The 27,358-nt window shown below is 47.9% G+C and overlaps 1 protein-coding gene and 1 long non-coding RNA gene across 4 annotated transcripts in view; one reads left to right on the top strand and one right to left on the bottom strand.

The window, feature by feature from the left end:
* The window catches only part of SLC44A1 (solute carrier family 44 member 1), an 889,643-nt gene that overhangs the window by 178,654 nt on the left and 683,631 nt on the right, over positions 1 to 27,358 (top strand). For both annotated transcript variants that reach the window (XM_069630839.1, XM_069630838.1), the window contains exon 2: positions 12,833 to 12,922. In XM_069630839.1, coding sequence (XP_069486940.1) covers positions 12,833 to 12,922 — 90 coding nt within the window. The remainder of the gene's footprint in view (positions 1 to 12,832; positions 12,923 to 27,358) is intronic.
* The window catches only part of LOC138516029 (uncharacterized), a 300,011-nt gene that overhangs the window by 96,881 nt on the left and 175,772 nt on the right, over positions 1 to 27,358 (bottom strand). The gene's annotated exons all lie outside the window — the stretch shown is intronic.

Raw genomic sequence — 27,358 nt, 5'->3', positions numbered from 1 at the left:
CGTCTCACTTCCCAGAGTCTGTTGTGGAGCAGGGAGCGTTGCAGGCTAGGGAGAGTGCACAACTACTCTCCCTGGGCTGGACAAAGGCACCCTCTTGGCCCCTTTCCCTCCAGGCCCCCTGCTTCTTCCACAGGAGTCTATTGGCTCACATTCCCCTATTAAGTGAGCCTTTCCCTGCTATTGGATCTTCCTCCAGTACTTTGTCCTGCTATGTCACCCTGATCTGAATACTCTTCATCTTGCTGTCTTCTCACCCTGTTCACTCCTTTTGGGCTCTTCTTTCACCAGTCTTTGTTTTACTTTGGTCACCCCTTTCTGGCAGGTCTGGCCCCACTCTCCTGATCATCTTCACCCCTTTGGCACAACTGGGCGCCTAGAGTTGATGTCCCTCGGAGCCCTCCGTCTAGGGTGACGTCATCAGATGTTGTAAGTAGCACGCATTGTGCCCTTTGGCATCAGTTCAGTTTTTCCACAAAATGGTTTGCTTTGTCAAACTTGGCGCACCTTGTACTTGTGAAAGTATTTGCTGTTGGTTTTTGAATGTGTCTTGGTCTTCTACACCGACGACACGTCGGAGGCAACAAAAGGGGAAGCTCAAGGTAGGCAAGGTTTCCAAACCCCATAAGTCCCGACCTGCTGGGCCTTCGACCGATAAGTCGAGAGGCAACTCTCCTTGGAGGAAAAAGTCCAAGTGCTCTAGGTCTAGGAGTGGTTCCTGCCACTCTTCGTCTCGTCGAAGCGATCAAGAATGCACCACCAGTCGCCTTCCTCCTCCTCGTCGTCTTCGTCAGGCGAATCGTCCGAGTGGGTGAAATGCCTGTCTAAAAAGTCGACACCGGCAGAATTGGAGGCTTTCCGGGTGGAATTACTTAAAATCTTTGAACAGGGCCCGGCTCTGACTGCACCTTTGGTGGAAGCCTGCAAGTAGCGGTCTCGGTCGGATAATCGCACGCCCTCGAGCCCGAGTAAACTGCGTGATCTACATCGAGAGCCATCTAGGCCTCGTTCAGACAAGGTATCGAAGGATCACTCGAGGTGTCAACGCCTTCGAAGCAGTCGATACCATCAGTGCCACGGCTGTCGGTAATGCCCATCGGGTCATCAACCCCTGTCAGGCCTTCAATGCCGTCGACGCCAGCTGTGCCAATTTTACCGGCACAGCCCCTGGTGATTCTTGACCCTCCAGTGTATCCTCTGGGTACCACAACAGAGAAAAGCTAGGCCTCTCTACCGAAAAAGGATTTTCTTTTCCCTCACTTCCATTATTGAGGAGGAGTGTTCCGATGAGGATGATGCCCCTTTTGGTCTCCAGTTTGGCACCCCTAATGTGCGTGAATGCCAGATTTCAGAGGAGAGTAGGATGCAGGATCTCTGTGATACTTTTACATAATGTGAGTGGTATAGACACCTCTCCTGAACTGGAGTTTGGCAAGCCAGACCCAGGGGGAGCATGCCGACTCCTCGTACAGACAACTTATGTCTAGAGTTGTTGAATATTTGGGCTGGTCTAGACCTCCTGTGCATTATGAACAGGATGATTTAACTGACATTTTGGACAATGGTCCACCTACGGATCCTGTGTTAGCTTTCCATGTGACTCTGCAAAAAAGGGCGGCCAGGAATTGGGAAACCACAGGGACTAATCCGGCAGTTAACAAATCTCTTACAAAAAAAATACCGCCCCTCCAGTAGGGACCCCCGGCTACCCGTCTACACACCCCACTCCCGAGAGTCTGGTGGTCCAGGCAGCTACGGCTACCTCGAAACAGACAGCTTACCCTTTCAACCCTCCTGATGGGGACGATAAGCGCGTAGATAGGTGGGCACGAGGGTATTTTTTTTGGCTGGGAGTATGGTGTTGAAGTCTGCCAACTCCACTTGTGCCCTGGCAACATTTTCGTACACTCTGTGGGAATGCATCTCTATGGCGGCGGAGCATATTCCCGATGGGGAAGAAGGGGACGGCTTCCTGGCTATTAAGGACGGCATGTGTGAGTCCCTTCAGTCTGGGTTGGATTCGGCAGATAGCATCAGCAGGTCCATGGCTACGAGCACCGTGATACACAGGTTTGCATGGTTGCGAAGGTCGGGATTTGCACCTGATGTGCAGGCTCGACTTCTCAACATGCCATTTGACGGGTCCCCTCTTTTTGGCAGCAAGGCTGACGAGAGCCTTGAGAAGTTGCTGACCTCTAAAGCTGCGGACAAATCTTTAGGTGCCGCTGTTGGGCAACCTCAGCCTTTTCGTCCTAGCGGACAACCTTGGAGGGGTAGATCTTCTCGCTACTACTCCTCATTTGGAAGGGCGAGAGGAATGGCCAGTCAGAGAGGCCTACAAAAGTTTCCTCATGGTGGATGAGGTAGAGGTGCTAAGCCAGCTCAAGCAGCAGCCTCATTACCATCGGCCTCTGCTACAGCTGCTTCAAAACCGTTCTGAGGGCTTGAGCCACAGCTCACCAGTGGGGGGTGAGGAGGCAGACTGTCTCCGCATCTTGAAGAATGGCGAGACATTACTTCAGATGCTTAGGCTCTGGAAACAATAGCCCACGGTTACTGCCTTACTTTTATAAAAAGAAATTTAAAAAGCCTCCGCCCAATCCACAGGGGAGGCATTCTTGGATCCGCTCCTTGTGCAGGAAATCTTGACCCTGCTAGGGAATGGCGCCATAGAACCAGTGCCTGTAGCAGAGAGGAACAAGCGTTGGTACTCCCCATATTTTTTAATTTCCCCAAGAAAGATTGGGGACTGAGGCCCATCTTGGACTTGAGCTACTTGAACAAGCTCCTCAGGAAGGACAAATTCAAGATGGTCACTCTTTCTCAGATCCTTCAGGCCCCCCAACTTCAGGATTGGTTGGCGTCATTGGACCTACAGGGTGTTTATTTTCATGTGCCTATCCATCTTCAGCACAGTGCAAGACCTCAGGTATTTCCTATCAGTTTCGGGTCCTGCCATTCGGTTTGTCCTCTGCCCGAGGGTCTTCACTGAACTGGTGGTGGCGGCAGCGCATTGCAGGAGAAGGGGATTCATGTCTACCCTTACCTGGACGATTGGCTGATCAGAGCGCGTTCTCCTGAGCAAGCCTTGGATCATCTCGACGTTACCCACCACTCCCTTCACAGGCTGGGCTCCTCCCTCAATTTCAAGAAGTCCCATATGACATCTTCCCAGCAGCTCCAGTACATCGGGGCTGTATTAGACGCATCCTTGGGAAAGTACTTGCCACCCAAGGTAAGGGCTCAAGATATTCTCCAGATGGTAACAAAATTCTAGAGTGCCTACAGTCTTCTGGCCTTCAAATTATTGAGGTTGCTCGGCCTCATGGCATCCTGTATTCTTCTGGTGCCAGAGGCCCGCTTGACAATGAGATTCCTACAGTGGGCTCTCGGGACACAATGGTCCCAGTTCTCCACAAGATGTCGGACCGGCTTCAGATTACAACCAGAGTCTCCCAGGATCTTCTATGGTGGGCCTGCAAGGCAAATATTCTGAAGGGAGAACCTTGTTGGCAACCATGGTCGGAGATCACGGTAGTGACAGACACCTCACTCACGGGGTAGGGACCTCATGCCAACAATCTGACAATCAGCAGTCGGTGGTCTACATCGGAGTCCAGGCTACACATCAATCTTTTTGGAGCTGAGAGCAATCAGACTAGCGATGAAGGCTTTTCTGCCGTCTGTATGGGGGAAAGAAAGGCCTGATAATGACGGGCAACACAGTGGCCATGCACTACCTCAACAAGAGGAGGCGTAGGGTCACTACCACTGTGCAGAGGGGCAATGCAGCTCTGGTACTGGGCACTACAAGATGGAATATCCCTATCAGCAGTTCACCTGGCCGGGGAGGAGAACACGGCGGCGGATGCCCTGAGCTGACGGGGCAGTCTCCCACGAGTGGGAACTAGCTCAGGAAGTCCTTAAAGAGAGCTTTGCTTTTTGGGGAACCCCTCCAGTGGATCTGTTCGTGACCAGTATCAACTGGAAATGCGAGCTTTACTGCTCAAGGGAATTTCCTCCGATTGGAGCTCTAGGAGACTCGTTTGGGGTGGATTGGGAATTCCCACTACTGTATGTGTTTCCTCCAGTCCCCATCATTCCTCAGGTACTCGGGAGGTTGAGACGATTTGGGACCCACATGATCCTCATTGCCCCGGATTAGGCCAGGAGAACGTGGTACCCGGACCTTCTAGACCTGTCCATCTGTCCTCCGATCTGTCTTCCACAAAGAGGATCTTCTTTCGCGAGAGGGGGGTCGGTTCTCCATCCTGAGGTCAAGACTCTCAACCTTCACGCTTGGTTTCTGAACGGTTGAGGTACAAGGATTGGGACCTCCTGGATGATGTTATGGAGGTGTTGCTTTTGGCCAGAAGGCCAGCAACTATGTCTCTGTACCGTTGCCACTGGAATACGTTTTGCGTCTGGTGCAGGGAAAAGAATGTTGATCTTTTTCAGTGTACAACTCCAGATGTTCTATCCTTTTTGCTTTCATTAGCACACTAAGGTCTTCAGTTTTGAACCATTAAGGGTTACCTGGCAGCGCTTTCAATCTTTAAGCGCTCATCCGAGGAATGCTCCTATTTCAAATACCCACTGGTCACTCAGTTTCTTAAAGGGCCCACGAATGTGTTCCTGCCTTCTACTTTTCAGGTTCCGGTTTGGACCTCAACCTGCACGTAGTGAGCGAGTTGCAAGCACTTTTCTTCCAGCCGCCCTTTACTATATTCCACTAGGACAGGGTTTTGAGGGTGAAACCCTTCTTTCTACTCAAGATAGTTTCGGACTTTCACTTCAGTCAGAAAACTGTACTGCCAGCCTTCTATCCTCCTCTGCATCCTAGTAAGGTAGAGGAAAGGCTCCATAGGTTGGACTCTAGGAGGGCATTAAGCTTTTATATTTCCAGAATGTCCAAAGTGTGAGTGGACGACCTGCTCTTTGTGGGGTTTACAGGACGCAAAGTGGGCCAGGCCGTTTCTAAACAGACCTTGTCTAGGTCGATCATCCTCACTATTTCTGAATGCTATAGACTGGCGGGCAAGGACCCTCCAAAGGGCTTGCATGCTCATTCCACCAGAGGCATGACCACATCGACTCCCCTGCAAAAGAGTGTCCCTATTAAACATATGATGCTGCAATGTGGTCCTCAATACACACGTTTACTAAGCATTATGCTCTGGATACCTCCCATGCTCAGGATGTTGCTTTTGGTAAAGCAGTCCTTTACTCTGCCTTTTTATTATCTTTTTTTTAAAAATTCCACTTGGCTTAATTCTTCACCCTCCTCCTATCTTGGATTCTGCTTTGGGAGTCTGTCAAAGATGAGGAATACGTTGGAGGACACAATCCATTCGAAGAACAAGTTACTTACCCCTGGTATTGTTCTTTCGATTGGATGTTCCTCGAAAGTATTCCTCATCACTTCCCATCCCACTACCCCTCTGTAGAATTTCCCATGCTATTGGAGCTTTCGTTCCAACAAGGCTGAGTACTGTACGAGGAGGGGAAAAACAGAACTGAGGCCAACGGACGCCGTGCGTGCTTCTTCTAACATCCGATGACGTCATCCTCGACGGAGACTTCCAAGGGACATCGACTCGACGCTGGGCACCCTCTGCTGAAAAATTTGCCGAAGCTGGACATTACATGTCAAAGATTAGGAATACGTTGGAGGAACATGCAGTCGAAACGTTACCAGGGGTAAGTAACTTGTTCATCTCTCCTGCTATCAACTTCTTAATTCATTTGGGCACTACTTTTCTTCCAAGTCACCTTTACTATCTTTGGCTACCACTCTTGCTCCTTACAAGCAGCTCCAGTTCTCTTGGCTCCTCAGTTTGGTTCCCTTGATACCACACCCGAGCCGTATAGCCACTAACTTTGATAGATATCCAGCCCTCTTGGTCGCTCCCTACTGGAAGTCCGGGGGCAAGGCCGGGTCCTTTGTCAGAGTTCAAATGGAAGGGAGATGGGCTATAGCCTATGGGTGTTTTGAAGTTTCACCTACCCCTTGGCTGCCCATGGCTAACCCTATTGCCATTCCTACTGTTACACTCTGCTCCAAAACCCATCCTCCTGGGATCTCTCAATCATGCAGTAGCCTCCATTCTCATTTTACAGGCTTTTATCTGGGGGGAGGTGGGGCTTCCTGGTCATTTCTGAGCATTCTATGCAATATTTATGTCCTTGCATCAAATCTCTCTTAAACGTGAGCATTGGCAAAGGTACATTTTCGCTCTTCTATATGTTTTAGATGAACAAATTACTTACCCCAGGTAATGTTCTTTCTGCCGGATGTTCCTCCCACGGATTACTCATCTTAGTTATTTATTCTCCTGCTTTGCATTGTGCAGAAACTTTTTCCCAGTAGGGGGTGTCATGCACACCGGCATCGATGGCCATCAAGTGGTTTTTTTCGTGACCGGACGCAACATCGATACAGGTATAAACAGTGCGCTGAGTGCACCATGACCTCGGTTGTTATTTTTCCCCCTTGCACAGCCGCGCTGGTAGATTAGAGACCAAGATCACTGGTCAAGCGTTAAAGAAGAGTTACTGTATAATCGTATTAGGGAGCTCCTTAACCGTGGGGTGGGTAGGTAGGTCAATGTGGAATCCGTGTGAGGAACATCCAGGAGAGAGAACAATAACAGAGGTAAGTTATTTGTTCTGCTAATGGATTGTGTCCTTCCACCGATTCCTCATCTTAGATGGACTCCCATAGCAGTAAAACCATTATGGAGGATAAAAGGAGCATACTCTGTGGAGATTGTCACCACCTGTTGTAGGACAGCCGTGTCGAAATGAGTCTCATTTGAGGATACTGTGTCCAGGCACTAGTGTTTTGTGAACGTGTGCATAGAGGACCTGACGGGTGTCTAACAGGTACCCCCCCGCACCCTCTAAAGAGGGCAGAGGTAGCTGCCACACCTCTAGTGCAATGAGCCCGGAAACCTTCTGGAATATTCTTTTCCCCACTCTGGTGTAGCATTTGGAAACAGAAAGCACAATCCATCTAGAAATGGTTTGCTTTGTCTTCGGGCATGTGTATCCAATGAATAGCTGATCTTCCATCCTGAATTGCCTTGTCCTGGAGATGTAGAACCCCCAAAGCCCTCTTGGGGTTAAGTGTAGGCAGGCTTTGTTCCTCCTTGGATGGAAGAAGGCTGGCAAACAAAGTGTCTGTGACAGGTGGTATTTCGATACAACCCTCTGGAGGGACGAAGGGCGTACTCTTGTCACCCGGTCATTTGTAAAGTGGGTGAAAGGTGACTTAGGACAGGCCCTGCAGTTGGCTCCTTTTCTGGGTCAAAGAAATGGTGACAAAAAAGGCTGACTTCCAGCATACTATCCTTAGAGGACACACCTGTAATGGCTCAAATGGGGAAGCCATGAGGAAAGTTAACACCAAGTTCAAGTCCCATGCCGGTACCATGAAGGGTGTCTGAGGGAAGGGTGTAGTCATGCCTTTTCAAAATTGAACCACCAAGGAAATTAAGATGTACGATCCTTGCTATGGCGTGCACTTAAAAATGGATAGTGCCACTAGGTAGCCCTTGATTGAGGTGACCTAAAGGTCCTATTTTGCCAATGAGGAAAGGACAACACCCTTGAGGTGTTGCAGAAAAAGGAATCTACATGCTGTGGTCTGCACCAGCTGCAGAATTTGTAAGAACAGCAGTGGTAAAGAGCTTTTGTTGCTGGCCTTCTTGCCTGAAAACACCTCCATGACGTCTTCCGGAAGGTCCCAGCTCTTTAACCTTACAGAAGCCTGGCGTGCAGGTGGAGTGTGTACGCTGGGGTGAAGAACTAGCCCCTGGTCTAGTCTCTGGGGAAGACTATGTGGAGGACAGATGGCCATTTCCAGAAGGTCCGGGTGCAACATTCTCCTATTCCAGTCTATCAGGATCATGTTTGCTCTGTACCTCTTCAACCTCCTGATCACTTGAGGAATGACTGGCATCGGGGGGAAACGCATAGAGGATGTGACGAATCACAGGTATTTGTCCCTTCTCCCCTAGCGGGAAGACTCCCCCTGTTAGACTAGGGAGGTGAGCCCCCTCTGCAAGACCCTCCCTAGGGGTCGAGGCAAGTGGGACCTCAAACGGAGAGACTTCCCCTTTGGGGACAAGGACTCCCATTCCTGTGAGGAGCTCCATGAGGGAACTACCATAGCCACGTATGTGGGACTGTCTTCCATGGAGAATACTATAGAGGCTTCATGTTTGGCTGAAGGCAATGTAGAAAGAAATCTGACTGAAGAAAATGAGTAAAATATCATTTTAACTCGATGTGTATTTAACTGCGATGAGTAGGAGCAGAAGGAGGAAAGAGAGTCCAATACGCAGGGGAAGTCCCCTGGCCTCATCACACCTTGTAAAGCACAACACAGAGCCCTTTAGTTTCGAAGAAGCTGAGCAGCAGATTGCAAGGCGCCAGATTCATGGTGTACAGGACCAGAAGCAAGGTGGAACTAACCAGAAGAGAAGAAGGTACTTGATAATGGGGCAAGCACACTTACAGAGTGGTGGGCAAGACTCATGAAAGAACAGTGCTGAGACTACCTTGACAGGAAATCTTGAACATCTTCCAGATATCTGCATATGCAGATGGTAGATATCTGATGCCGAACCGAGAACGGGCGACCGAAGAACAGCGCGAGAAGCAGTACCTGAGGAAGCCCTACAACCTTTTCCCCACATCATGAGAGGTACCGAGGGAATTGGGAACAGCGGGATGCCACCAAGGAATCATTTACATGAAGAAACTCATCCCAGTCTTAAACCATAACCAGAAAGTTGAATGGTTTGAACAGTGAAAATTGAAGGGCACAAATAATAATCTGGTAAAGGAAGACTGGGAGCATATGAAAAGAGAAACTCGTCCCTGTTCCAAGATCAAAATATTGTGGAAGAGCCCAGATAAGAAGGCAAGTGAACAACCAGTGATTCATGAGACATTTAACCCCGTAAGGGCCAGGCTAATATGCAAGTCTATGCAAAAAGGACAAGCATACTCGTCCTTGAAACTTAAGGGGTTAAACAATCCAAGTCGGGAACTAACAGACTTGGAACGGAAACCCCTGGAAGAATGATATGTGCAAAGTTGAAGTGTGTGAGAACGGAAAGCATTTAACGAAAACAGAAAGTTAAGGCTCAATTGAAGAGGATAGAAGAACCCTAAGCCCCACAGAGTACAATTGAGAAAGAAAGCCTAAAAGGAAATGGAAGTAAATATTCTTTACAAAAGCATAAAAGAGAAACTGTGATACCAAGAAGAGAAACGATTTTAGATAAAACTACCAAGAGAGGGCTATAGAAAGGTCAAGAACCAAACGTTGTTTTGAACTGCAAGACCTAATAAGAAAGGCAATCAGGAAGGACTACACTAAGAAATATATAGTATAAAAAGAAACGTGGATAAAGAGAAGACCAAGGGAAGAAGACATTTGCTTGGCCTATTTTACTTTGGTACAAAAAAGGTAGCAGGCGCCCCTCTTTAGAAAGATCACGGCATGATAACCTGTTCAGTGGTTATTGACCACTTTGATAGTTTGCAGCCATCTGCTTTTTGCTCACTGTACCTTTCACAGTTGGGATAAATCTATTTGCATATCAGTCTGTCCCGCCCACATGGGCAGTCCCGTGCCGAAATGCTATGGCAATTCCCTTCTGAACAACAGTACCAACAGTAACCCCATACACGTGTTTCAGCCTTGTTGGGGCCCATCAGTGAGGTGGAGCTGTGCCTCTTGTTCAGAAGGGAATTGCCGTAATATTTCGGTGCTGGACTGCCCATGTGGGTGGGACAATGAATGATATGCAAATTGATATTTCCCATCTGTGAAAGGTACAGTGAGCAAAAAGCAAATGGCTGCGAACTCTCAAAGTGGTTAAAAACCACTGGACAGGTTATCATGCCATGTTCTTTCGAGAGAGGGGCGCCTACTACCTTTTTTATGTTTTTCTATTTTACTTTAGTTCCATTTAGTGTTAGGGTCCGATAGGGTTAGCTTGGACAGAGGACAGTTATTGGGCTTCCTGACATCTGACAAGCACCTTTTTAGTTTTAGATAGGTAGGGCATTCCATTTAGTCCTAAGGAGAGAGAAGCCTTATTCCTTTAGTTTAATAAAGATTACAAAATGTCCAACTCCTTCTTCCAACCCACCACAAGGAGCTGTACGTTCCAGCCCACCACCAGTACGTCCCCCAATGCTGCCCTAGGAGGAAATGCTCTGGAGCAGAAAGGTTTTTACTTCCTGTTCACACTGGAGACAAATGGGTCCCCTAAGGGGTTCACCAACGGACGAAGAACCGTAGAAAAACTTCTGGTACAGCTCTCGTGTGGGAGACTGAGCCCTGCCTGCTCAGGGGGACCCGTCATATTCTCCTTTGAGGTGAATTGCTGAGAGGGGCATCCTGTTCTGTAACGCCAGAGCTGCATCACCTCTCTGCATAGGGGCAGTGACTCTACACCACCTCTATTGTTGATGTGGTGCATGGCCCCTGCGCTTCATGATCGGGACGGTCTTCCCTTGTATGCACGGCAAAAAGGCCATCAGCGCCAGTCTGATCGCCCCCAGCTCAGGTTTCAGCCAGGGACTACAACCCACTTATCAGCTAGTTCACATGAGTGCCCCAGCCTTCCGAAATGTCAGTCACCATGCTCGTCTTTGTTGCCAAAACTGTACTCCTGCCATATGTTCTCTGTGCGAGTCCACAACCGAAGATCCTGAGCGACTCCTCAAGTCTGTCATACTGCCAGAGAACTGTGACCATTGAGTTCTGAGAGCCCATTGGAGCAATCTCATTCTCAGTCGAGCCTCCGGCACCAGAAAAATACAGGATGCCATGAGTCCAAGCAACGGTAGGAACTCTAGTGCTGGCAGGTATTGTGCGTTCTGGAATTTGGTGACCATCCCTCTGCCCGGGAGAGAAAGCCTTTCCTGAGGGAGAATACGGACTGCTATGATGAACTGGAGCGCTAGAGAAGGTGTCGACTGAGACGTCTTTAAATTGAGGGAGAATCACAGCTTTTTGGAGGAAATGATGGGTGCTATTGAGATAATCCAGGGCTTTATCTGGAGACCTTGCCCTGATTTACCCCGTCCAAATGGGGGAAAGATGTGAACCACCCACACCCCCTCGCTCCTTTCTGGAGACTGGCTGCCACCACAGCCAACAGCTTGGTGAAGAGCCTCTGGGAGGTGGTAAGCCCAAAAGGCAGAACTCTAAACTGATTGCGAGTGTTGCCTATGACGAACATTGGGTACTTCCTGTACTTTTGATGGATTGGCACATGGAAGTAAGCATCATGTAGGGTGAGTTAACACAATTTCATTTGAAGGACATGTGTGGCATTACCAGAAGTAGTTGCTGTAATATGCTGATAATTGCTTAACATCCTGTGAAAAAAAAATTGCCATAATTTATGAACTTGCTTTACCAAGAAGGATATTGTGAACGACACCAATTGCTTTTCTAAAGAGACATTTACTTTAACAAGCAGAAAGTTGTATTTGAAGGAGAAGATCTTTTGAACTGAACCTATACGTTTGAACTTTTATTCTATGGAATTGAAGACAGCCAAATATTCTTTGCATTATTTTGTTGCATGTAATAGTGTGAGGGTCAGACTGTTGGACATTAGGTAATCTTTAGTTTAGTTTGCTATGTAGGGACATCCTTCCTAGGATAGGGGGAGAGGCATTTATCCCACCCTTTTTCATTTAATAAATGGCAAACCTTGTGAAAAGTTTACCTTGGTGTCCATATCGCATTCTGACTTCTCACACAAGGCACCACAGACTCTGAGGATCAGTGAGAAAAATGTTTGCGCCACAATCGCAGCACTTTTTGTTTGACAGCAGAGGGCTTTGGAGTAGACCTGATGAGTTTACTAAAATTGGATAACATTTTAAAGAAAATAACTGCATTAGAGTAATATTTATGATGAATCTGTGGGAGGACCCAATCCATTAGTAAAGCATTTTACAGGCAGTGCCATAACGATACATTCCATAACATGGAAACAGCCGGCAAATGGTTGGAGTACCTGGGCATATGGTGGCAGTTCCTGGAAAATGCCTAAACCCAGGTACTCCAACCGTTTGCCGGCTGTTGGCATTTTATGGCAAGGTAGTATCATTATCGAAGTGCCTGGAAAATGCTTCTCTACTGCCTAAACAAAAGCCAAAACGGTTCACATTACCAATTCTTCTTTTGAGGCATGGCACTGGTGTGAAATATAGTGCTGTCCTTGGCACAGACCCATGTTACTACTGCTGCGCCGAGACCTACCAAAAAATGGGGCAATTTGCGCCTTACTTGCACTTCACGAGATACAGTGGCATCTGCATCTTAATTATTTCTTTTTTTTTTTTTAAATATCTGCTAAGCTTCACAATATAGTTGGTGTATTTCTGTCACTCCAACATGTGATCTGTTCTTTGTTAAAGCTTGTGCTTTTTCTTAAGCATCCATTCCTTCCTCTGAAGTTACTTTGGTGCTCTTTATTCCCACTGTCGTTAATGGATGGTTTATCCTTGGCTTTTGTTAAAAACCTAACGGTTAATGTACTGTCAATCTTAACGCATAATTTGTACTTTGTGGCTCCTGAACGTTTTTAATAGATTTTCATTTTGAAAAGTATGAATTGAAATGTTGGTTCCATTTCATTGCCGTAAATGCAATTGTTCCAAGAAGCAATGGTTGCCAGTGTGGCAGTGCTCAAAGCTGAATCTTTGGGGGAGGGGTGTGGGGGGGATTTAATTTCTCCAGTGCCTGTGACTGCTCGACACTGACTAACATTCCTTTTTTGTCTGCTCGCCCCAGAGTTCCAAACGAGACTGGAAGCCCCTGGAAGAGCACAGCTGCACAGACCTACCATGGCTGTTACTGTTTGTCCTATTCTGTGTCGGCATGGTAAGGGATGAAGTTGGACTTCTCACTTTGACATGGTGGCAATCTTGCTGTGTCTTTATTGTATCCCCGTATTGTTCTCTACAAAATAATGCACTGTACCCTCTCTTGTGACTGGGTGAGGGTGGATATTTGGATTTTTATCTCACTAAGATTTGATGGCATGAGATGCCTTGCGTGGAAGTTGGAAACGTATATTGGTGTTTTGATCAAATGAACTCCTCCAAAAGCAAGGACAGTTTGGACTGAAATAGATTGTGTTTTATGAAGATGCACATGCTGAAACTTTACAGTAGAGAACTGTTAATTAAAAGTACTCCCTGTTGGGCTGAAGGAGTCACATTAGAGTAGTGGTAGTGAAACATTTGTATGCTCAGCCCCCACTCTCCCTTGAGTATAAATATTGTTTCTGGCCCCCCCTTAGATGCCATATGTGCTTAGATTTTTCTATTAATTAGCTGTCACCGTACACACTTTTTTAATGGACTCGTACCACCCACCCCTCTTTGGACATCACTGCATTAAAGCCAAGTAAAAATATTTGTCTGAAGCCCTGTCTTCAATTAGGGAAAAGATCCGCTATTGATGTACTGTCTAGAATTGGCCACAAGAGCACAGGGCTTTTCAGTGGGAACTCTAATGCTCTATTGCTGTCAGTCTTGTTCCCAGACCCCCTGTCACTCGAGTTTGAGGGAATCGCATGCTTTAAGAAATGCATATGGAGACAGCGTATTCTGCGGGTGTTACATAGTCCAACTCCCACACTTTTGGGCACATGCTCAGATTGTCAAATTAAGAATCTAGGATTGCGATCAATGGGATTGAATGGACTGTGCTGGGTATTGATGGGGTTTGTGCAAACTGGGAATATTCTGGAAACTGGTTAAATACTGGCAGTGTAAAATGCTTTGGAAATCTAAACTTGGAGGTTCAATACATGTATTCAAAACTGACACAAAATTAACCAAACTTCCTTAAAACTGAAAATTGCATTTTAAAGAGTGAGAAACCAAAAGGTACTAGGGATAGGTATAAATGCTTGGCAGTGTCGAATAATTTGGGGAGTGCTTTGGTACTGAAAGGACAATTCTGCGAACAAAGTGCATTTATTGCAGTATGTATGCAAAGAAAGCCAATGGAACCAAAATTGGCCTATAATGGAACTTTGCATGGTAGCAGTATACTGATTTTGATTTTTCAATCCTCAGTGTATGGGGGTTTCAGCCATGGAATATAATACAGGGTTTGTCAAACTGGGGGTTTACTGGGATTGTCAAACCATAAATACATTGGATTGGGCAAATTGGCAATATACTAGGGTTGGGCAAAAGGCAATATATTCTGGTTGGCTAATCTAGGAATCTATTACGATTATGTTAACTGGGAATATGCTGGTGTGGTAAATATTTGGCTACAATGGGGTCGACCAATTGACTTACTGTGGTTGTTGCATTAAGATTGTCAACTAGCATTGCACTCTTCTCTTCCACTCTTCTCTTCCTTTGCTATTCAGTTCCCAGCTACACACTCATCTACTAATTCTTGAGCCAGAAACCTCAGAACCTCTCCGTCATCGATAATCCTTCTCTCGCCTTGTCTACTTTCATCTCTGCGGTAGGTCAGAAGGCGACTGAATCACTGGTGGCATTTTAGCAATCAGGCTTTTTCCTGTATTGTTAAAATAAAACTGTATCTCTAATAGTACGGAAATCTAACTATTACTTTGGACAATCTTACTGACGACGAGCACCCTAAACTATCATATTCTGTCCATACCACTGTTAAAACATACTCAGAGGGGTCCAGGAAAAAGACTCCCCTCTCCTGGACAGGCTTTTATAGCCTCAACAAGTCTTTGTTCATAGGGCTTTTGGTGATTCTGTGAACAAGTTCTTTTAAGTCTTCAAATGGACTCTTGTCCCTCTGGGGCTTCCCCTTTTCTACTACTGGCACAGACTTTGTTCAAGTCCAAGCTTTCGTAGCCATTGATCCTGGTCTTGGCTGTCCTCTAAACCAGCAAATGTGTCTGTTCCTTGTGAACTTCTGAAAATCTTGGATCTTCCCTTGTATTTTGGCTTTAATTTCAAATATAATTCTTCCAATTGATCCCCTTCCCTTTTCACTCTGTCAGGGTTTCATGTATTTTATACCCTGCAACACTGTCCTCTTGATAGTTTCCTTTATCTTCCCAACATTGACTAGCACAGGGACGAGTTTGGTTACTCCCTTGGTAGCCTGTTATCTTTACACCATTCACTGGTACTGGGACGAGTATGATTGCTCCCTTGGTAATCTTCATTCAATTTGTGCCACATCCCCCACCCGGGTCTCTTGCTGTTACCTCTGTCATACAGGATAGGTGACCATGGTTCTTCCCACGGGGTCATGTTTGCCCATTTTATATAACTGGTGTGGACTTACTCTTCCTTGCACAGCTCCGCAGAGCCGTTCCTGGTATAGTCTCTGCGCTGTTCAGACTTCTCGGTCCACCCTGTCTGGGACACACCACCACCTCCGGGCCTTCCTCAGATGTTCAGTTTTGGCTTGTGCTTCCCAAATGCTTCTCTCTTCCCTCGGTCTGGGCCACCTCCTCCACAACAGACAGCTTTGCGCTCGCCGACTGCTTCCTCCGCTCAGACTCGAATCTCATGGGCTTGGGGTACGAAATCTTTCCATTGGTCTTTCCTTGGTTTTTATGTGGAAGTTTTGGACCCTCCCCAGTGTAGGCCCACAGTCCTTTATTTATTTCCATGATGCATTTGTCATGCTTTGCCTCATCGTCTTCGTCTCAGTGTGGTTGGCTGCCATCCTCATTCTCCAGATTGTTGCATAGCAGATTCACCTCCACAAGTGATAAGATCGAATAAGTCGTCACATCTCTAAAACTGCAATAGCAGCTCACCTCTACCTCCTAAATATTAGGAAAACATTGCACCTCCTTCCTTTCAATACCACCAAGCATCTATTAACAAGCCTTGTCTTCTCTAAACTGGATTACTTTGCCATCATAGAGTTTGGTCTACCCAACTATGCTTTGTCCTCTCGACAAGATTATTAACTTTGTTACCAGGACTCTTTGAACTTTGAACTATGGCAAAACAGGGCCATATTAAAATGTCTTCTTCTGGTTCACAAATCTATCCACGGTAAGGCACCACATATCTATCCTCTATCCAACTATGCAAGCCTTCTCGCAATCTCTGCTCTGCTAACACGCATATCCTTGTGGCCCCTTGCCCTCTCTTCTTGCTCCACTTGCATGGAATTCTCTCCCTGCGGACATCCGAGGAACAGTCGCACACGTTTTGTACAAAACCAAAGTAAAAGCCGACCTCACCTCAGTTACCTGCTTAACCTATCTCTCATCTACCTTCTAGCTAACCTCTTTCAGTCACTTGTAATATGCCTATGTCCCTCAATTGCTCTGCCTCCACTCTAGCACTTGTATTGTATTTGTATTTATTTGAATTTATATAGCGCTTTAATCCAAAGCACTTTACAAAAGGAACAATCAATTACAACAAGCAATACATGACAATTGAATCAAACCAGAAAGCTGTACAAAGAACAATTAGCAAAGTTGAGGTGGTTAAACGCTAGTGGAAGGAGCAATAGTAAGAGAGGGGTGGGAGGGGTAAGTAGATGTAGATTCGGTCAAGGAAGAAGATGAAAGGGAAGTTAGGGGGTGAGTGGAAGAGATAGGATTTAAGAGAAGTGCGAAATTAAGGGTAGGAGGTGATAGAGCGGACGTGGAGGGGTAGGCGATTCCAATGGAAAGGCGCAAGAAGTTGGAAGGAGCGGGAGGGGGCACAGGGTGGTGGAGGAGGAGGAGAGAGAAGGAAGAGATCAGCGGAGGGAACGAGAAGGAGTGTGGAAAGTAAGGAGGGAGGATAGGTAGGAAGGAGCAAGGTTATAGAGGGCTTTGAAGACAAGACAGAAAATTAAATTTGAGCTGAGAGTGAAAAGGGAGCCAACCTAGTGTATTAAATGAAGAGGAGATGGAGTCGCGAGGAGAGAGGAGGCAGAAGGAGCGGATGGCAGAGTGATGGATGGATTTGAGGGGTGAAAGGTGACGGGAAGGGAGTCCAAAGAGAAGAGTGGAGCAGTAGAAGAGTCTGGAGAAGATGAGGGAAGAGAATAAAAGTTTTGTAGCGTGAAAGGTTAGGAAGGGACGGATTTTACGGATATTGTAGAGGTGGAAGCAGCAAGATCTGGCAGTGTGAGAAATGTGAGAGAGAGAGAGATGGGTGTCAATGTAGAGACCTTGGTTGCAGGCATGGGGAGAGAAGGGGAAATGGGAGGGGGGAAGAGAATAAAAGGAGGAGGGGACGGGGGAGGAAGAGTGTTAGCGGGGAAGAATAGGACTTCCGTTTTGTCAGTGTTAATAGAAAGGAAGTGAGGACATCCAAGATTTAATGGCTGAAAGGCAAGAGGAAATCTTGTGGTGGATGTCGGGAGAGAAAGAGAGGAAGAGTTGGGTATCATCAGCATAGAAGTGGTGTGAGATACCAAAGGAGGAGATAATGGGAGCTAAGAGGGAAGTGTAGAGTGGGAAGAGAAGGGGGCCTTGGACGGAGCCTTGGGGGAATGCCGTGGTTGAGAGGAAAGGTAGGGGAGGTACAACCACCCCAGGAGACTGAAAAGGAGCGGTTGGAAAGATAGGAGACCCAATTGCAAACAGAGTCTTTAAGGCTGATGGAGGAGAGAGAGCTAAGGAGAAGACGGTGGTCGACAGTGTCATAGGCAGCAGAGAGGTCAAGGAGAATGAGAATAGAGGAGTGCTTGGAATAACGGGAAGACGGTTGAGAGTTGAGAACAGAGGGGAGAGCGGTTTCAGTGGAGTGTAATGAGCGGAAGCCAGATTGGGTAGGGGGGAATAGAATGGTTGGAGATGTAAGCAGAGAGTTGAGAATATACAATGCCTTCTAGAAGTTTAGAATGGAAGGGTAGAAGAGAGATTGGGTGGAAACTGGAAGGAAGATGGGGATTAGCAGAGGGTTTTTTGAGAATGGGGGAATGATAGTAGCATGCTTGAAAGGAGTGGGGAAGGTGGACGTGGAGAAAAAGGAGGTGAGATAGGGTATGAGAAGAGGATAGATTTTGGGAATAAGGGAGGTAGGAATGGGGTCAGTGGGAGATGCAGTAGGATGAGTTTTAGAAGGAGGAGTGAAACTTCAGATTGAGTGACAGCGTGAATGAAGACAAGGAATAGGGCGGGGGAGGAAGGAAAGACAATGTCTAGAGTTTAAATGCAATCTTCCCTCCCCAAACGAGAGAACCGTCGATCTTTACCTTTACAAACCAGCCTGATTCCTGGTACACTGTGACCTGGGGGGTATTTTGAGATAGGTGTGATATGAGTGGTATATCATTCAGAATATTGAACTTATAGACACAAATAAATAAGGGTTTCATTGTGCACTACATGCTGGGCGAGACTTGGGTGTGTGCCTGATTGAAATCCTTAACAGCCCCTATCTATCAACTCAAAACTCCAAAGGGTCCAGAGCTCCGCAGCTATGCTCATCCTTGCCCTCTGCCCCAGAGAGCACACTTCCTCTGCCCTCCGTATCCTGCATTGGCTCCCAGCTGGACGATGGGCCGCATTCAAAACCATGTGCATCACTCACCGTGCCCTCCACAAGACAGTCCTACAATACCTTCAACAGGAAATCTCCCACTACCAAACCAACAGAAACCTGCGTTCAGGCAATGCACTTCTTTCTCCTTGTGCTTCCCACCTCCATATTGACTAGAATAGGAGGATCCTCCTTCTCCGTCCAAGCCCCCACTATCTGGAATACAATGCTAACATCTGATGCAGAGAGGAACACCTGGCCTTCCGGGGGGACCCTCAAGACATGGCTATTCACCCTACCACCCCTGCCCTCTTGAGGTAGTCAACCACTTCAAGTAGGCCAGGGCAGCAAAGAACTTCCATGAATTCTTTGAATGACGGTAAAAATAATCAAATATGCTGGTAATCTAGTCATCTCAAACAGAAGAAAGTTAATAACACACCTACAAAACCTAGCAGCTAGCCAGAGGACACAGGTATGTATCACACTCCATGCTCACGGAAGAAAGCCGAAGGCAAGACCACTGCACACATCTACAACCATATACCACTCTCAGTGATGCATCACACAATGACTCTGCCATTAGAATGCAGCTATCCCCCATGACAAAAATGTGGTGCCGCTTGACACAGGAGTTCTACTACTCTTGTCTTCCAAAGCACCCAGCACTTGCCAGCCCGATATGGGTAGGTAGTAGGGGCGTGGCCACTGCTACCCAACTTCGCTTTTGACAAAATGCACACATGTATTATAAACTCCTCTGATCAATTTTCCCAAAGCTTGGACTACGGTCAACCGAGGGCATTCACCTACAGCGCTTAGAGGCCATACCAATAGGATAAAGGCGCTATACAAATAACAAATTACTTACTTACATCTTGCAAAAAAGGTGGCAGGCGCCCCTCTCCAGAAAGAACAAGGCAGGATAACCCGTTCTGAGATGAATTTACAGCACACGCTTTTTGCTCACTGTACCTTTCACAGATGGGGAAATATCCATTTGCATATCAGTCTTTGTCCCGCCCACATGAGCAGTCCAGCACCAAAATGCTATGGCAATTCCTCTCTGAACAAGAGCACCTATAGCGCTTAGAGGCCATACCAATAGGATAAAGGCGCTATACGAATGACAAATGACTTGCATCTTGTCAGTATCAGATCGATCAAAATAATCCACTAACCATACAGTGATTACTCCTTGGGAAAGACCAGGAACAGGACGTCCCGAGAAGGATTACCCTAAAAGCTCCCCCTTCCCCTTTCCTCCCAAGTATCGTTCTGTGTGGGGGCGAGTCAGGGGGGACGCTGGAATAGTGTGAAGGTTGTATCTGGACCAATGTTGATGGGAGGAAGCAAACTTTTTGCAGACAAGGATAATGCGAGTAAAAGGTCTGTAAGTAAATCTTAAGTGTCCCCACTTACTTACTTGTGAAGGGAAAAGCGGTCCTCCGTAGTACCCTGTTAATGAACAGGATTGCTCAGCCACTCAAAGGTAGACTAACCTGTGCAATAGCCTAGTAAACATAAAAAAGATTAAATGAAACCAATCCTCCATTACCTAGTCAAAATAGTTATACAATGTCAGGGTTTTGTGAAGTCCTTAAACAAGCTCCATCCCCTCTGTGATCCGCAGTATCTGAGGATTTCGCAAGACACAGATCATTTGAATCGGCTTTCTTATATTTGAGGAAATCCGGGATCACGTAGGCCATCATCAGACGTGACTATACGTCCTTGGTGGCCATCTTGGAATGGGAAACCTGGCGTCTTGGCAGAGAGATCATCCCGGGGGAAAAATGCAACTGGCGAGGCACCAGAGAGGCTGTCAAAGGCACCCTGAAAGCAGATTGCTGGTGCAGCCTCCGCCCGGTGAGTGTTCTAAAACATGTTAAGTTGAGAGTACAGACATTTTTTAGGAAGTAAATGGGAGTAATTTATAGGAGTAAAAATGTATTTGTAATAAATATTTGTACCTCGATATTCGTGCACATTAAAAGATACCTTACCTCTTCAGATCGAGCAGTAGTTCTAGCAGTAACTAGATTTCCCTGTGGCATCATGTGTAGGAACAGTTGAAACCTATCCATGGAGTTGCAGGTTTTCTATTTTCGTTGGGAGTATTTTTAACCCCTATCGGGGCGTATTTTCCTAATTTTGGGGAGTAAAAGTGGCTCATACACCCTTTATCTGTAGGGCTGGTTAAACTTCAGCGCCCAGTTGCCTCTGGGTTAGGTGCACTTTACAAATGTCAAAATAAATGAGGTACTTCAGCATTTTGGGCCTTGAATTAACTAACAGTTACTTACATTTCTTTTAAAACGTCCATCTGGAAGCCTTTGCACTCACAAAGAGGAATTGACCTCTTCACTTAAAGGATGTGTGATGAATTCAGGGAATTTGTCCCCTTTGGGACTAGCCCGCTAAGCTCAACTTCCCCTAAGGGCATGGGGCAAGAGGGATCCCACTGGGGGTGACCTCTGCCCCCACACCCTAGTGTAAAAACGATTCCCAGAAAGGAATTTTATTCATCCCCAGTCATTTGCAACATCCTGTGTGTGTGTTGGCTATATGGGTATTGACACATATAATTGTACTTATGACCCTTATAGCTGATGTGGTTTCAGAACCTTTTATCAGACACACGTTGCGAGAAACCGAATCGACCGTTCATCCAATATCATTTTAAGCTTGAGCTTTAAAGACGCTACGGGGCAACACCAGCGGAAGAGGAAGTCCCGCACGGCGAGCAGCAATAGAGGACATCCTCCTGGAGAGTGGAGACGTGCAGGAGCTTGACTCACAATGCGTCTGGTGCAAAGGAGCCCACAGAACGCTGATAACCCAGGACCAGTCTGGAGTCGGTCAGACTCGACCGAGTGAACCCAGGAACACCGTCCAGACCAGTAGTAGTTTACCGGTGCCTGTAGTCTACAGTGCCAACCAGCCGAAGAGCAGGCCAACGTGATGAACCAACACGGGGAACACTGGAAGCCAAACTGCAGTTCTGTGGTAGCCAAAGAGACCACCTCCTCTGATGAAAAATGGCGTGACATAGAAGGTAGGCAGCTGTTCCTGGGAGCAGGAAGGAGGGCAGACAGACCCGGCAATATCCCACGGCAGGGTTAAAGCCAAAAGACCCCAAGAGTGGATGAGAGGCACAATAATCCACACCAGGGTCAAAGCGTCCAAACCCCAAAAAGGGGTGAAAAAAGCAGTTCGAGAACGAGGCAAAAGACTGCAAGGTCAATTGAAAGAAACCATACACCACAGTGGAGAAATCCACATTTAATTGGCATTGTCAAAGTCTGTTGTACAAGGAAATGAGAAAGAATTGACTTTCATATGGGAACTCTGAACTATTCAGCCAGAACACGGCCTGGAAACTTCCAGAGAGACATTTGGATGGTGTGAGAAGCCAACCACCATTTCAGCTATTGTGGACTGTTTAGGACTTGTTCTGTTCACTTTTAGGTTTGTAATACTTACTGACTAGCACCATTTTTTACACTTCCTTCTTAGGTTGGGCCAAGATACACCTTAGAGGTGTAGAATAGGCCTTTTTCTTGAGCTAAATTTGCTTATTTTTGAATTTTAATATTATTTGAATGTAAACCTCATATAAAGGACTTCATCAATTTATAAAAGGTTTAAATAGTATACGCAAGAACTACTTAAAAAAAAAAATGTATTTATAACTCAGCGCACAGGAGAACATATACGGTAACAAATGCTTATCACCTCTCAGCATGTGTATGATATGATGTCCCACCAACCCACCCCCCAGAAATCCCAAGCGGTTTTGTTCTTGGCCCTCATTCTTTCGGGCCCGGTGGTGGGTGTTCGCTAGTAGCTTGGAGGGCTCTCGCGATCAAGCGTGGTTTGTAGGTCCGGGTAGTCCAGGCCATGTTCTAGTACTGGTGCCCAAATCTTTGTAAATCGGTGGAGCAGGCCCGCTTTTGCTGGTGTGACCTTTTTGGCTATGTCCCAAAGTTTAACCCACCAGAGGGTCATCAGGGGTCCCTCCATGGATTTCCAGGTGTGGGCCACCGTGATTTTGGCAGCCAACAAAAATTGAGATATTAGCGCTGCCCTCCTTCCTGTTCTTGAGTAAGAGTCTGGGAGCGGAATCCCCAGGAGGACTTGTTCGGGCGCTAGCGGTAATGCCACTTGGGTGATGTCCTTTATTGTGGTGAGGCATTGGGTTCAGACCTCCCTTACTTTGGGGCATGTCCACCACATGTGGAAATAGGATCCTGTGTGACCACAGAGTTGCCAGCATTTGTGGGTGCCTACCCGATTAGTGATGCAGCGGGATGCAGTGCGTATTCTTGTCCAGATGTCCACCCATGTCTGGTCCTCTATCACGTGGCCCAGGTCCGACTCCCATTGGGGCATATAGGAAGACTTTGTGGGGAGGGGGTCCTCTTGCAGCAGTTTGTAGAGGGCCGAGAATTTACCTCGGGCTGGCAGGTTATTTACTGTAAGCTATAGTGGGGTAGGGGCTCGGGTTGCAGCTGCTCAGGTCTGGGGATGGGAGCACCAGTGCCTCAATTGGGCGTAGGTAAATCGGTCTGTCTCCGCTCGATGGAATATCGTTTTACATTGATCGAAGCTGAGGGCGGAGTCCCCTTCAAAGAGCTGCCCAAGCGATTCGAGGCCTCCTGCTACCCAATTCCTGAAGTTTGTTGGGTGGGCTCCTGGGGAAAAAGGCTGGGTTGAGGAAGACTGGGGAGGCCTCCTGGGATGCCTCCCTGTCTGCAGGCCCACTCCCAGGCCTTTATTGTTTCGTAGAGGTCAATACTCCTGGCCAACCCTGGCGTAGTGCGACAGGGATAAACGGCAGGAAGCGAAGGGGAAGCGGGAGTCGGGATTGTTTGATCCCAACCCACTTTGGGCGTCCTCTGGCGATGCCTCATGCTTGAAAGTGGGCCAGCTGAGCTGCTATTTGATATTTGCGGCGGTCCAGCACCCCCAGTCCTCCCAGTTTCGTGCTGGCCATCATGGTTCTCCGGGGGATCCGCGCCTTCTTGCCCCTCCAGATAAAGTCAATCATTTTTCCTCTGGAGCCGCTGTAAGGGGAATTAATGTTTGGAGGGAGGAGCAGGCATAGAAGAATCTAGGGAGGAGGTTCATTTTGCATGTCGTGATTCGGCCCAACAGAGAGATCTCCTGTGTCTGCAAACAGGTAAGGTCCTTTTCCAATTCCTCAGAGAGGGGGGAAGTTTGCCGGGTAGACTTTTGTAGTGTGGGCAGGGATCTGAACCCCCAAGTATGAGATAGATTGAGTGCTCCATTGGAACGGGCTTTGCTTCTCCAGGGCCTCCCTCTCGCCTGGGCCCAGGCCCACTCCGAGGGCCATTGATTTTTGGAAATTAATGGAGAATCCTGCTACATCCCCGAAAGCGAGGATTTCGGTCCGGGCCGCACTCATGGAAGCCTTGATGTTTGTGATGGTTAACAAAACGTCATCTGCGTAGAGAGCAATTTTATGTGGAGTAGTGCCAATCTGCGGGCAGCTGATCCGAGGGCGTTGGCAGATTCGTTGGGCCAACGGTTCCATGGCCAAGGCAAAGAGCAGAGGGGATAGTGGGCATCCCTGTCTCGTTCCGCATGTGAGGGGAATTGGGTCTGATAGGCGGCCGTTGACTCTTAGCCGGGTCTTAGGGGCTTGGCTAATTTGCTAGGACCATTTTCTTGAAGGTCGAGGCCAAAGCTGAAAGTCTCGAGGGTGAGGCGCAGATAAGCCCAGTCCACTTTTCAAAAGCTTTGGTTGCGTCCAACGCCAATAGGGCAAGTTGGTGGGAGTCCTGGTTGGCGACCTCTATTGGGTCTAGTGCTCTGCGAATGTTGTCTTTTGTTGACCTATGGTTTATTAACCCTGTTTGGTCTGGGTCTATAATGCTCGGCAGGATAGGTGCCAAACGATTGGCCAGAATCTTGGAGTAGATATTGGCATCCAGGTTCAATAGAGAGATAGGTCTGTAGGAGCTATTGTCTTGGGGATCCTTTCCAAGCTTGAGAATGAGGACTGTGGTGGACTCCTGCATAGTTGGAGTGACCGTACCCGAGGCCGCAAACAAGTTGAGACGAGTTAAGAGGGGGCCACCAGTTAGGGCTGGAAGAGTTTATAGAATCGGGTGGAAAACCCATCTGGGCCTGGGGCTCTAGGTTTCAAGCTTTTTATGGCTTCCTATCACTTCCTCATTTGTGATGGGCGGTTCAAGTTCTTCAATCGCCGCGGGAGTCGGGTGTGGGAGAGCCGCCTCTTGGATGTATGCCCGCTGCTCATTTAGCTCCCTGGGGACCGCCGTCATGATCTGATTGGTGGGCTGCTGTTAGGCTTAACTTCTCATGATCCGCATAATGGACCATCCCCTGTGGGTTGCAGAGGCCTAGGATGATGTTTTTCTTTTCTTTAGCCAGCTTGTTTACCAGCAGCTTGTTGGCTTTGTTATTATGAACATAGTACCATTGTTTGGTTCGGGTTAGTAAGTTTGCTGTGACGTCAGCATAGTGTGCCTCGAGCCTTTTCCTTGACATCTGTAGGACCCTATAAGACTTTGGGGACCAGCCCTTCAGTTTGAGTGGCCTCGGCGTCACATACTTCTGCTTCCAACATAGCGCGGGTTGCCTGCTTTTGTTTGTGGAAAGCTGCGCCTTGGGATATCAGTTCCCCTCTAAGGACCGCTTTCATGGCATCCCAGATATTGGCTGGGGAGGTGTCCTCATCGCGGTTTTCAGCCAAGAAGTTTTTAATCGTTCTGGCGACCGAGTCTCTTACTGCCATGTCACTCAAGATGGGGTCGTATAAATTCCACTGGCGGCGAGGGGGAGGGTCTGGGGTGTGGGATCGGATAAGTGAGACCGGAGAGTGGTCCGAGAGGATCCAGGGGCCAATAGTAATGTCTGTGAAGGCAAAAATCTGGGGGGAGGACAGCAGCAAATCAATTCTAGAGAAGGTGCGGTGCCCATACGAGTAGAAGGTGAAGTCTTTCTCTTCCGGAGATAGCTCACTCCAAGTGTCTACAACATTCAGCGTACGGAACAGAAGGAGCAGGGCTTTTTCCAACTTCAGGTCCCTGGCTGTTGGAGGGTGGGGATCTATCTTGGAGGGGGTCCGGACCCCGTTAAAGTCTCCTCCGATGACGACTTGCCCCTCAATGAATGGGAGGACGGACTCCTCTAGGTCTTCATAGAACACTTCCTGGTGTTCATTCGGGGCGTAGGCCGAGATAAGGGTATAGAGTTGGCCAAGGATGATACATTTTATTGCAATAAAGCGACCCTCCTGGCAACGTAGTGAGTCCAGGACCAGGGGGTTCAGGTCTTTTGCGAAAAGAATGGCAATGCCTCCCTTCTTGGTGCCATTAGATGCCAGAAATTGTAGGGGAAAAGATCTGCTCCGTAGACGGGTGAAATCCGCCGGGATTACATGAGTTTCTTGCAGGAAAGCGATTGAGGTCCCGTCATCTTGCAACCTTTGCAGGATGGATTTCCTCTTCAGAGGGGAGTTTAGGCCCCTGACATTCAGCGTGGTAAAATTCCATTTTAAATGCGGGGGCTGGCTCATTGGGCTCATTGGCCATGGGAGGGGAGGTACGGGGGGCAGGGGGTCAGATCAGCCATAGCTATGAGGGGTTGGCTGCTTTGGGCTCTCCTGTGGCTGAAGGTTTTTAAATAATCTCCAACGGGAGATACGAACTTCCAACATCGGCCTCCAATCGGAGGTCCAAACTGGGACTAGGGGGACCGAATTTTAACAGTCGGTCCCGCCCCTAGCCACCCAGGCTGTCATCAGCCAACATTGTCGAGATTCACTCCAAGGGTAAAGTGGTGACATCCGCCCTGGAGGAGGGTATGGACCGCATGGGGCTCGCAGCAGGCATTAGTAAGCTTTGTTCCAATGCTATGTGTTCTTCGGGTACTTCCTTTGTCTTCATGAAGCGCGACATCCCCCTTAGGGTTGGGTGCGGAACCCGTTGGGCCCGCGGCAGGGTAGGGTAGGCAAGGCTCCAATGCCATGTGTTCCCTGCACTTTACTTTGGCCATCATTTATGTTTGTAGGTTTTCTGCACTCTTGTCCAGGGAGTACGCCTTGGCTTGGGGGAGGCGGTGCTTTGGTCAGGAGATCTCCGGCTGGGGGAAGAGGACCTCGGGGAGCCCGGGCGCAGGACTGATGCTGCATCGTCGAGATGACTGATGGTCCGCGGGGTGCCATTATGAGAGACCTGGAGAGCCGTCGGGAACAACCATCGATAGCGGATCTGCTGGTCTGGGAGGAAGAGAGTGAAAGGGCATAGAGCTCTGCGCTTCTGTAGGGTCAGGGGGGGAGAGATCTTGAAATATTTGGAGAGGAGAGCCCTGGAATGATAGTTGTTCGTGTGAGCGTCCACTTGCCAAGATGGCTTCTTTGGTGGTGAAAAAGTGGACTCCCGTGATCACATCCGGGGGGGGTGGGCCGACTCCGTGCCTCGGCGTGGGCGCAATCTGTGCGTGCGATCAAGCAGGAGCTGGGTGTCGTCCAGATCTGGTAGCAATGATTGGAAAAAGTTGCTCACGTATTCGGGCAGAGCTTTGTCAGGGATAGAGGAGGGAACACCTCGGGTATGCAGGTTATTGCGGCGGGCGCAGTTTTCTAAGTCTTCCTGCTTAAATTCGAGGATCTCAGTTATGTCCATGAGGGTCTGGATTGTGCGTTGCACCTCCACCAATGTGTTGAAGTGTTCTTGGGCTAGGTCTTCAGATTCCCCCATCCTGTGTTCGATGTCACTGACTCTTTGCTCTGTTTGTTCCATTTTTGTGGTAAATTCTAGCATGCAGGATCTAAACTCCGCTTTGATGTCAGACATGAAAGCTTGGC

This window comes from Ambystoma mexicanum, chromosome 6q, assembly GCF_040938575.1.
Source record: "Ambystoma mexicanum isolate Mex_15411 chromosome 6q, UKY_AmexF1_1, whole genome shotgun sequence".
NCBI classification, from domain to species: Eukaryota; Metazoa; Chordata; class Amphibia; order Caudata; family Ambystomatidae; genus Ambystoma; species Ambystoma mexicanum.
The sequence above is the reverse complement of the archived record's forward strand: the minus strand, read 5'-3'. Positions and strand labels throughout refer to the sequence as shown.